The sequence below is a fragment of the Octopus bimaculoides genome, chromosome 14 (genome assembly GCF_046866305.1).
Source record: "Octopus bimaculoides isolate indiv1 chromosome 14, ASM4686630v1, whole genome shotgun sequence".
Taxonomy (NCBI): Eukaryota; Metazoa; Mollusca; class Cephalopoda; order Octopoda; family Octopodidae; genus Octopus; species Octopus bimaculoides.
In genome coordinates, this window is record NC_142941.1 from 47,834,694 (window position 1) to 47,847,284 (window position 12,591).

General features: G+C 38.3%; 1 protein-coding gene across 7 annotated transcripts in view; it reads left to right on the forward strand.

Moving 5' to 3' along the window:
• LOC106882916 (regulator of G protein signaling 12) overlaps nt 1-12,591 on the forward strand; it is a 105,888-nt gene that overhangs the window by 83,265 nt on the left and 10,032 nt on the right. For all 7 annotated transcript variants that reach the window (XM_014933746.3, XM_052972898.2, XM_014933753.3 and 4 more), the window contains 8 exons: nt 1,091-1,276; nt 4,638-4,724; nt 5,531-5,677; nt 8,472-8,642; nt 9,383-9,440; nt 9,888-10,012; nt 10,743-10,916; nt 12,148-12,345. In XM_014933746.3, the coding sequence (XP_014789232.1) occupies nt 1,091-1,276; nt 4,638-4,724; nt 5,531-5,677; nt 8,472-8,642; nt 9,383-9,440; nt 9,888-10,012; nt 10,743-10,916; nt 12,148-12,345 (1,146 nt within the window). The remainder of the gene's footprint in view (nt 1-1,090; nt 1,277-4,637; nt 4,725-5,530; nt 5,678-8,471; nt 8,643-9,382; nt 9,441-9,887; nt 10,013-10,742; nt 10,917-12,147; nt 12,346-12,591) is intronic.

A 12,591-nucleotide genomic window follows, 5' to 3' on the forward strand; every position in this document is an offset into this window, starting at 1 on the left:
GTGTATTGTAGTAGTAGTAGTAGTAGTAGTAGTAGTAGTAGCAGCAGCAGCAGCAGTTGTGTGTTGGTGGATGTGGTGGTAAGTTTTTAATTGAAAAGATATTTTGGCAACTTGACAATTGGAAGTGGTGGGGGTGGGGGTGACAAGAGGAGTGGCAGAGATGGGGGGGGAGGCAGTGTCTTAATGTATTAACAATAATGTTGTAATGCAGTTGTGTGATATCACAGACGTTTGACATGGATATCTCTGGATAAACTCTTAATACAATAACAATGCTATAGGTGATGGGTGGGGGTGGGGTCTGCTATTATCATCACCACCACCACCACCACCACCTCTACTATTAGAGATATATTGGTAAAGCTATCACTGCTGTTGAACATGACCATCACTACTGAAGAGATATTGTTACAAACCAATGAAAGAACCTTTATGTGGTTGCTTGACCTGCTGGAAATAGCAACCAAGTCTCTCTGAAACAGCATTCTGTCTTAAAAGGGGAAGGACACACATTAGATAATGTTATTCTAGATTCTCCTTCAAAAGACTGAGTGGTCATGGCTGGAAGGCCTTTGATCATGCATCTACACAATCATGGTTAACCTTAACCTAAACACCACAAACACCAGCAGTGACAACACCAGCAACACCAACACTGGCTGTCCTTCTGGAGTGTCACACTTTGGCTACACAGTTTTTTTTTTGTGTACATATGTCCACCACCGTCACCACCACACCACCAATCTACTGTGTCATTTATCACCCACCACCACCACCGCCACCACCACCACCACCACCAAGTGTTACCAGTAGTTTCAGTGCTGGAATTATTAATTGTCTCAAGACATAAACAACAGTGACACACACTTTTCACCTGACAGTATGATGTGTGTGAAATTTCTTCAGTTTAAGGGAACAGAAATATTTCCACCACCACCACCACCACCACCACCACCACCGTGTACACTTGAAACATTATTTCGTTGTAAGGTAAGGAGGTTTTTATATACACATACATACAACACATAAATGTATTTATATACGCAGATGCATAAATTGAAATGTTTTGTTTTGTTTTTGTTTTTTTTAGTCATTAGTTGCCAGTGGAAATGATGGTCTGCTTCCTGAAAAGCTGGGCGCTGCCAACAGCATCAACAGTATTGTAAACCATGATGATGGCAGTAATGGTTGTGGGCGAGAGGTGAGCAGGGTGGCCTCCTGGGCCGTCAGCTTCAACCGACTTTTGGAAGATCCTGCTGGTGTGGAAGTGTTCACAGTAAGTTATTCATCACTCAAACATATTTGAGGGTTGTGGGTGGCAGGAAAATCGATAGAGCAATGGATTAAATGCCTTGTGCTACTTAATAGTACCATTTTATATATTCTTGGTTCAAATACTGCCAGGATGAACTTTGTCTCTCCTCCTTTTACATTTTATTGAAGAAATACCAGTGATGGACTGGGGTAGATTTTAAGGACCCTGAAGAATAAAAGGCAAAAATTTTTCCTTTTTCTGACCTCAATTGATTTCTTCGTAGTGATTGATTTGCAATGGATCAATCATTGGTTCATTAGTGAGAGTGACAAGGGAATACCCGCAGCTTGGTGTAGAACATATATTACAAAATATTTCATTGCAAGTGTACTGATTCTCTCCAGTGTTTATATCTTTCATTGATATAAAATAGTGAAAGTTTATATATGTGTGTCATCGTTTAACGTCCGCTTTCCATGCTAGCATGGGTTGGACGATTTGACTGAGGACTGGTGAAACCGGATGGCAACACCAGGCTCCGGTCTGATTTGGCAGAGTTTCTACAGCTGGATGCCCTTCCTAACGCCAACCACTCAGAGAGTGTAGTGGGTGCTTTTACGTGTCACCCGCACGAAAACGGCCACGCTCGAAATGGTGTCTTTTATGTGCCACCCGCACAAGCCAGTCCAGGGGCACTGGCAACGATCTCGCTCGAAAATCCTACAGGAGCCAGTCAGGCGGTACTGGCAACGGCCACGCTCAAAATGGTGCATCTCATGTGCCACCCGCACAAGAACCAGTCCAGGGGCACTGGCAACGATCTTACTTGGCTTGCCGGGTCTTCTCACGCACAGCCCATTTCCAAGTGTATATATATATATATATATATATATATATGAAAGGTAGCGGGTTTGAACCTAGACCCTATATAGTTGCAATGCAAGCATCTTAACCACCTAGCCATAGCAATTTAAGACAACTTTCAGTGTGAGCCAGTCTTCTTGGATTTGGCAATACTTCAACTGTTTAAACTCCTGACCTTTTTGATACAGGGGTTTGGCCAGCATTTCACACCTATTGTACCTTCTTCATTCAGAGCAATAAATTACTGAATAAGATTTTGTGTTTGGGGAGGAATTGGTAATTGCATTTGTTTTTGTGAGATTAACTTTATATTGCTTCTTATCAGAAACTCAAACAGAAAAAGCTTATCAGCTTTAAGTTGCTCAGTTCAAAATCATCATCACCATCATCATCTTTTAACATCCACTTTCCATGCTGGCATGGGTTGGATGGTTTGACTGAGGATTAGCAAGCCAGGAGGCTGCACCAGACTCCAATCTGATCTGGCAAGGTTTCTACAGCTGGATGCCCTTCCTAATGCCAACCACTGAGAGTGTAGTGAGTACTTTTTATGTGCCACCAGCATGAGGGCCAATCAGGCGGCACTGGCATCGGCCATGACAACAACTTCACTTGACTCAACAGGTCTTCTCAAACACAGTATATTGCCAGACGATTGTAGGGTACTTTTAAACGGGGGGCTGATTATGTGGCACTGGCATTGGCCATGACTACGATCTCACTTGGTTTGCCAGGTCTTCTCAAGTACAGCATATCTCTGAAGGTCTCAGTTTCTTGTCATTGCCTTTGTGTTTTACTGCTGTGTAGCATGGCTGTTGGCATACATGCATCATACAATCTACCTTTCACTCTATGTGAGAGGCCCTTTCTTACCAGCAGAGGTAGGAGCTCTCTAAACTTTGCCCAAGCTATTCTTATTCTAGCAGCTACACTCTCAGAACATCTACCCCCCGCTACTGACTAGGTCACTTAGGTAACAGAAGCTATCAATTCTAGTTTTCCCCCCTGGCATGTGATGGAATCTGTTTTCTGTACATTTTTGGTGTTTATTATAATCATTATTGTAAGAAAAAATTTTGTATACAATCAATAGAGAAATATTTAAATGGCTAACATAACTAATGTCAAAATATTTCACATACACACACAAACGTACCAGAAAGACAAATTAAAAATATTTTGTAAGATTTTGTAGTTTCTCAAAGTATTGTTGTATGGAAAGCTATCATAATTCTCTCTCTCTCTCTCTGATAGGAAAAATAGGATATAAAAAGAAAAAAAGTAAACAATCATAATGTTTGAGCTTGACTACTGACAAGACAGTAAGGTTTGAGGGTTAAATAAGCTTAGTGAAAATCCCCCCTGCCAGTCCTCAACTGAATCTGTTTCCACAGCCAGTTGGGATGTGTTCTTGTTGCAAGTCAAAAAGTGAAGCAATGTAAATATTTAACATCATAGACTTTCCAATATAAAAATGTTTTCTTTCATATTCACAAGGGCACAGGTTATGTTTCGTTGGGGGAAACAAGCAATAAATTGAGCCAACTCTGATCAATCACTGGTAATGAACAATGAAATTATTCAATGAAGTTGGAAATAACTTTAAGAAGAGGTTAAGGAGGTGTGTCTTATAATTACATTGTTTCTGGTTTGATCCTACAAGCTTTGTGGGGGAAAATTAGAGAGAGACGGAGACTATAAGGAAGTGAGAGGATCTGTATGTGTTCTTAATTTGTTTTCCTAATTAGTCACCCAGTTTAAAGCCACCCCCGCTGGTCCTTGGCTACTTTTAGTAGAGCCCACTCTGTTGTCATCCAGTTTAACACCACCACCTGGTCCTTGGCTATTCTAACTCTATTGCTTGCGTCCAGAGCAGGTCTCTGCTTTGGCAATGGTTCATCAATCACAGCTGACCTCATCCACTCCTGTATCAGGCCTAGATATTGTACAAAAATGTTGTGTTTGTTTGTTTTTACTCTTCAGAATAAATCACAAAATACACGCACACATGCACAAAATTCCAAAATATTATTCTACCTCATTAATAAGTGTTGTCTCACCTGTCAAAAAATACAAGATGAAGGAAAAGAAATGGGTGGGAAGGGCTTTAAAGAGTCTGTTTGTTAAAGCAAGACCTATCTGTTCTTTTGGAAACATTTGCCTGTAATTCACAGACTGGTTTTCTCTCCCTGCCTATCTCTTCCTTTAAGAGGCCATCAATGTTTCATTGACAATTTTACTATCATTGTCTGTCTGTCTCTCTCTCATACATAAATACAGACATATACATATATATGATGGGCTTCTTTCAGTTTCCATCTCCCAAATCCACTCGCATGGCTTGGTCGGCCCAAGGCTATAGTAAAAGACGCTTGCCCAAGGTGTCATGCAGTGGGACTGAACCCAGAACCATGTGATCAGGAAGCAAGCTTCTTACCACACAGCCATGCCTGTGCCAACTTAATTATCCTAATTATCATTTCACTTGATTGTGAATCCTTTTTATTTCCCAAAACAGGATTTTCTACAGAAAGAGTTCAGTGAAGAGAATATTCACTTTTGGTTAGCAGTTGATGATTTTAAGAGGTCACTTGATGTGAATAAGGTTAGTATGGCTTCAATATTAGGTGTCACGTGTGTGTGTGTGTTTGCATGATTATGTATATTTCTCTGTGTGTGTATATATATTACATTGTTCATATGTGTGTGTGTGTCTGTCATCATTATTATTATCCTTGCTTTAATGTCTCCTTTTCCATTCTTGCCTGGATTGGATGAAGCTATGATTCAAGCAGAGTATTTCACAGCCAGACCCCCTTCTTGATACCAATCCTTACCTGTTTCAAACAAAGGTGATAATCTGCCAGTGTATTGAACAACAAACTGCCCAGACATTGAAAAGAACTGGGAACAAACCACATCTTTTGTAGAATCTAAGCTGTTTTGAATTTACAAAGATTGCACAACATGTCAAGACATGATAAGAAGTCGACATGCTTTCATGGTGGACTGCAAATAAATGAGCCCATTTTTAAGGACAATGAGGTTTTGTTTACAGTCATAGAACACATGTGAAGATGAGGAGAAATACCTACACTCACACACACATAACATGCTTCTTCCATTTCTGTTGACCAATTTCACTCACAAAGTATTGGTCAACCCATGGCCATATATAATACAAGACACCAGCTGATAGTGTCCTAACTGCATGGTTTCAAAATCTCTTAACCACACATCCATGCTTGTGTGTGTGTGTGTGTGTGTGATTTCATGTTGGTTGGTGATAGGAAGAGCATCCCCTTGTTAAAATAATTCTCACATATTTGCAAAAATTTTTTCTAGTTTCCAACCCCCAACCCTAGCCCTTCATATATTTCTTAACTTGAACTTTCTCTTTTTCACCACCAGAGAAATTCAATCGCGTCTGAGATTTTTGGAAAGCATCTTGGCCCAGGAGCTTCAGAACCTGTGAATGTTGACAGTTTAGCTCGCCAGACAGCAGAGCAGTTATTAGACAAACCCACCTCAACCATGTTTGATGCTGCTCAGAGACAGGTAAGACCTCTTTGTACATTATTTACAATTGACGGATATTTGTCCTCATCTTGTTTGTTGTTAACACGTTTCGGCTGATATACCCTCCAGCCTTCATCAGGTGTCTTGGGGAAGTTTCGAACCTGGGTTCTTAATCCTTAGGTATTTTTCGATGTTATTATTATTCCAGGCAGTGACCTGAATAACAATAACAATAATAATAATATTAACAATAACAATAACAATAACAATAACAACAACAGCAGCAACAGCAACAGCAGCAACAACAACAACAACAACAACATCGAAAAATACTTTAGGAATGAGAACCCAGGTTTGAAATTTCCCCAAGACACCAGATGAAGGCTGGAGGGTACATCAGCCGAAACGTTGTGTTAACAAGAAACAAGATGAGGACAAATATCCGTCAAATGTAAGTAATATACATAATTCCTCATCTCTTAAATACAGAACTGTAAGACCTCTTTGTCTATCATTTATTTATACTGGAGGACTTTAGTACCAAACTAGTCTCTTGTTTATATGTATTGAGGCCTTTATTATTAAACTACTGACAGCTTTGAGACGACTAAAAACAATGATGTTTAAGTCACATGACATATTTAGTCTCATTGCCAGAGCTTCTTGTTTTCGTCAGCTTCAACAAATTTTGTGTATTAGATGCTTGCTGACCGCAAGATAATATTTTGTAGAGAACTGGATATAAATAATTGATGTGGCACCATTGTATGACATAAAACTTATAGCAAACCAACAAGGGCAGCCTCTATGCAGTTGCTTGACCTGCTAGAAATAGCAACTAAATCTCTCAGATTAAGCCATATCAACTTTAAAAAGGGCACATTGAGCAATGTTACACTAGAGATATAAGAAGACTGGATGTTTAATGGTCAGATCGTCATTATGAGGACTGATCTGCAGCTAAACAATCACAACATATATTAAAAGCTTTTGGAGGGTGAAAGGCAAATCTAAACAATAATGTGGAAACAAGTTCAATATTATGGAAAATGTTTCTCTGGCTTTATTCTATGTCCACTTAGAGTGATGCTGGAGATGTATCAAAGGTTTGGTTTATAAATATGCAAACTCATGCATACATACATACTCACGCATGCGTGTGCACACACACACACACACACACACACACACTGGCATACATGAGCCCCATGTGGGTAGTAAAGAAATAACACACTGGCATACATATGTATGTATTTAGAAGATGATGGAGCTAAAGAATTAATTATCGGAATTGTATTTGACTTCTTATTAAATATAACAAATAAAAATGACATAAGAGTATAGAGAGAGGCTTGGAAAGATGGTGGAAGCAGAGAGTGTTAGCAAGTAGCTGGAAAGGGAGCTAGGTAGCAAGTCTGCTGAGAGATTCCCACAGACTTTGTGGCATAAGGTGTTCCAGGCTGGAACAAGAAGACCAGATATGATTACAGAGGACAAAATAAGCAGTGTAAGAATCATAGGCTTTTAAATTCCATATGATAATAGGGTGGATACCCAAGAAATTGAGAAATATCAGGATCTAACCAGAGAGCTGAAGAAATTGTGGAAGGCTTTGACAGCAGTTAATTGGGGAACAGGGCACAACATTCAAAATTCTACCTAAAAAAACTGAAAGATATAGGAATTACATAGGCTTGCATTATAGACCTGCAGAAAAGTACCATTCTATATTCTGCAAGAATCCAAAGAAAGATTCTTCAGATTCGAGGAGACTTATAGTTACCAAACTTTAAGATGACATTCCTGCTAATTAAATCAACATTTAATAGCTCAATGATGCCACCATTACTGCCACTGGTGATGATGATGATGATGATGAGACAAATTCATTATGGCAAAAATAGACAAAATCACAAAAAGTGTTGAGAAAGGGGAATGCACTCATTAAGTTCCTGCAGTCCTTTGGCTCAGAAGGGATATAGATGCAGACATGACTGTGTAGCCAGGGCATTACACCGGGACATATTACAGCAAATAGGGTTTAAAGTAGGAAGAAAAATGGTCCCAATATCAACCAGAGAGTGTAATAGAGAACGATGAGTTTAAGGTTTTATGGAACTTTATTGGACTGGCAGATTTTTAACTTCAAGTGAGATGTTTTGATATTATTGTTCTGGACAAGGGGGGGAAAAGAGTGCCTCATCATAGATGTGGCTATATCTGTAGACATGAAGTCAAAGAAGAAGAGAAAATAGTCAAATGCCAGGGTTTGGCTACAGGAATATAAAGACTGTGGAGGGTTTCTACAAAAGTAATCCTATTTGTTATAGGTGCCCTAGGTATTGTCATCAACAGCCTTGGCAGTTTCGTTATTGAGATTAGTCTAACTACAAGAGTTGCATCATTTCAGAAATCTGCTCTTTTAAGAAGAAAGAAAAGTCCTTGATATTTAAGGGAACTGGTTGCGACCCGGTATCAAGGATTTTGTTTCCAAATGTAATACATTTGTGCTTGCTATGAATAATAATAATGGATTCAAATTTTGGTACAAGACCAGAAATTTTGAGGGGGCTAAGTTGATTTCATCAACCCCAGTATGCAACTGGTACTTATTTTATCAACCCCAAAAGGATGAAGAAAATGATAATAATAATAATAAGTCTCTGTACTATAGGCACAGTTGACCTCAGTAGAATTTGAATTCAAGACATAAAAAGTTAGACCAAAATGCTGCTGTACATTTTTTCCAACATGGTAACAATTCTGCTAGTTTACTACCTTATTAGCAGTAGCAGTAGCAGTAGTAATAATGTTGATGATTCATTTTTATCAGATCTTCCAGCTCATGAAGCAGGACAGTTATGCGAGGTTCCTCAAGTCAGAATTCTACAAGACTCATTTAATGGCTGAGATGGAGAGCAAGTTACCAACTTCTCGTACTGCAGTCTTTACTGCTGTTGCAATGCTGCATTCTAAAACAGGCAAAGAGGTTGACAAAAAGAAGGTAAGTCTTTTTGTGTGTGTCGGTGTGTTGTTTCACTACTTGCATCCTACGAGGCTTAGAAAACCATATATTTTTGCTATCTACCATAGACTCAGGAACCAAAGTTTTCACACACATAAACAGTTTGGCATTTCTGTCTTGAGGGATGGATACAGTTCTTTGGTGCTAGTTATGTTGCAGTTGTAATTTAGTTGTTCAGATGGGAAATGCCTGAGTGCATATAATGTTGCACAAAGAGCTTGCTGGAAGTGGTTTGCTGTTTGCTCAAAGTCTTTTGTTACCAAATTTCTGTTGAAATACACTCCTTGTCTTTCAATTAATTTTGAGAATAATGGAATAACTTTGCCATTTATTAAGCTGGGGTTTGAAACTTAGCAGGAAATTTTGATGGAAGGTTTTTAACTTAGATCTCTTAAAGATGGGACGCTTGATTCGTGGAACCAGGAACTGTCTCAGGTAGGTTGGTATTTAAAGGCTTAGTTGTCTATTGCTTCAATTGATTAGACACCATATCTTCTGAGGATACCTGCAAAAGATATTTTATCCAGGGAAATATCTAAAGCAGTAATTTCCAAACCAAGCACCACCACTGACTGGTCCATTCCCAGATGTAGTTAACTGCACTGCAAGAATAATGAATTATATTTAAAATGTGTGAAAATCACAAACTGATTCATTTACTAAAATGAAAAAATGTTATTTTCTGTAATTTTAATTATTTATATTTTCTTTTGTTTCAGTCATCAAAAGGCAAAGAGGAAGAGAAGAGGCGCTGGTCTTTGTTACCATGGAAACAAAGTTAGTATTAGTCTTTGATCCAATTTTTTGTTTCTTTTATGGTGCATGTTTGGCGATATCTGACTTGATATATATATATAAATATGCACACACACACACATGCGTGTGCCCCAAAACAGATATATTAAGCTCTTATAATGGTAATTTCAGGGACATCAGTGAAAGACATAAAAATTGGTGATGAAATCAATACACAGGTGCATTCAGGCATAAAATATACCTTTTAGTATTTTATTCGACTTGAGTTGTTCAGACACTTTTTATCACCTACACCATCAGAAATAAATGTAACCCTAACCCTAACCCTAACTCTGTAACCAGTAAAAGGTATTGCTCATCATCATCATCATTATCATCATCATCATCATCATGTCTAACATTCAAGTTCCATGCTGGTAGAGTTTATTGTTTATCATAAACTGTAAGAGACGAAATAACTCTTTCCAGAAACTTCTAAACCGAGTGAGATGCAAAAGTTTCGTAAATTTTCCAAAGATGAATCAAAGAAGAAACCCTCGTTGGCTACAATGGATTTGAGTCTGATGAGGAAAGAAGTTGTCCAGGGGCGTGAGGTGAGTCGTATTTTCTTCCTTTGTTTTCAGTGGTTCATGAATCCTTTCAACTATTTACAATTTATCTTCATCTTTCTTTAAAATGCTTCCCTATTTTGACTACATTGCAAGTCCAGGGTCTAAGAAAGTTCAGTGATGGCCTGCACTGGAATGTGTTTGTGCATAGGGGAGTTCTTAGAAGAATTCAATAAGATCAGTTATTTTTGAGAATTGAAGAATCTAATGTTTTGAACCCCACCCTTTGTTGTGGGTGGGGAGGGTAGGCAGGTAAATGATGAGAAAACTGAAGTAGACAGAGAGGGAGACATAGAATAAGAGAATTAGAGTTCTTGGGTGTGAGGTGAATCAAGTGATGGAGGGACAAAGAATCAGAGAAGGGAGACAGAAAAGAGTCAATACTTGAAGCAGGGCAAAACAGGTTCTCCATATTTCAAACATGATGCTTTTATATCAAGAATTAGTTGATTATATTAACGATTAGGGTTTATTGTTTTTTTATAGTAATCTATTTGTCAATCCTTCTCTCCATTATCTCTATCTACACACACTATTCATTAGGTTGCTGTATAATTATATTCTGAGCCATTTAATGTCCTTTGATGTACTGGAAATAAGTTTCTGGCTCTCATACCTTTCCCAAAAGTTTGTTTTCAAAGAATATGGTTCTAACTGGGGATTCAACCTAGTTTCCAATATGCTACTTTCACAAGTATTTTCTTTCTTTCGACAGTCAACTTACGGCAATGAAGATCTGAGATTTTGTCGCGTTCTTCTTCCTGACAACTCAACAGCCGTGGTCTGTGCCAAATATGGCCAGTCTATCCATCAGGTGTTGTCACATCTTTTTGATAAACGAAATCTAACTCTTGAGTCAACAGAAGTATTTCTCTTGGGATCTGACAAGGTAATGTAGACCCTTCTTTTCCTTCCCTTCTTCCTTCTCCTCCTCCTTTCCTCCTCACTGCCACTTTTGTCGTCTATGAAAGGTTCTGATTCTAGTGAGAGGAAGAGGGGATGTATGTAACTCTCCAAGCTAAATAAAAGAATAAGGATGACTGGGGTGGGGATACATTTTGTAGGTTCCAAGAATGGAGAGGCAAATTAAGAAGGATTTGATTACCATTTTCTTTTTGTTGTTGTTTAATAGTGGCTGAGTGTGTGCGACAGTGTAAATGGCCGTACTCTGTGGTGCTGTTTGATCTACATAAAATTCTAGTTGATGTTTAACCTTGGCTAGCTTTGATCCAGCAGACCTATGATCAGTGATATTCTAGCTATGAACCTCGTGTCTTTTCCTCAGCCTTTATGTATCTAGGACTGTATTATTCCACATGTTCTCTGTTTTCAAGATAGGGTGAAATTTGATGGAGAATTGACTGCTACTTCTAGCAGGTTGAGTGACCTTATTACAGCTCCCATGTTAGTAAATTGCGACACAAACAATAGTTAAAGGCAGTGGTGGTCTTAATCGATCATTTCACATCACCCTGCTCTTAAGCAGGGTCCGATCTTCTGCAGCATCCAGGTCCCTGTTTTGAAGACTGTCCCCTCCTATCAGTTTCAGAAGTGCTGGTTGCTGCTTTCCTTTTACAACAAAACCCCTGCTGTTAATGTATTTATATCAGTCTGACTTGACTACTGGTGGACCGATTTCTTACTTCTGTTGTCAATTGATGTGTCTCTCTTCAACATGGCACTAATCCATCTTCTTCATCTGACAGACATAACAAAAAGAACATATTTCGTTTAGTTGTTCCAGTAACAATGGATGTTGGTGTACTGCCAAAGAATGAAAATGCAGGCAATATATTTGCTGCTTTCAGTTGCCATTGGACATTATTATGCATCATGAGTCACTTAAAAGTATATTCTTTTCCAAATATTTTGGAATATTTTATGCACCCCCACCCCTGTATATTGGCAATGTTGTTCTTTGATGGAATGGAGGTTGAAAATGGTTTTGTTCTTATTGTTGCATCTTTCTCAAATTTGGAGCGATTTAAAAATTGAAATGAGACTCTTTTTCTATAAAATACTTCAGAAACAGAATCTGTAACTGCGTTTTTTTTAAAATTTATATTTTATCATTTCGTATTTTGTCAAAAGATTATAAACAGATATGTTGTTATTTGCAGCCTTTGGATTTAGCTGAAGATATGTCGATTCTAGGCTCCAAAGAGGTCCTTGTTGAACGACGAACGTTCTTCCGTGTAGAATTGCCAAATCAGAAAATCATTGGAGTCAAAGCAAAACCAAATAAATTGATATATGATGTTTTCCGTCCCATTCTTCAGAAATATGGCTATAAAATTGACAATATAACTCTTCAGATGGTGAGATGATATTTTTTTTTATTATTGTTGTCATTGTTGTTGCTGCTGCTACTGCCAAAGTATACTTTGCCTCTTGTCCTTTTGGAATGAATAAAACAAGTACCACTTGACAGCTAGGGGGGTCAATGTAATTGGCTGACCCCTTACCCCTGAAATTGCTGGCCTTGTGCCAGAAGCTTAAAACCGTTGTTGTCGTTTTTTAAAAAAATTTTTGTTATGTTTTCTATTTATGGTGATTTCATTTGT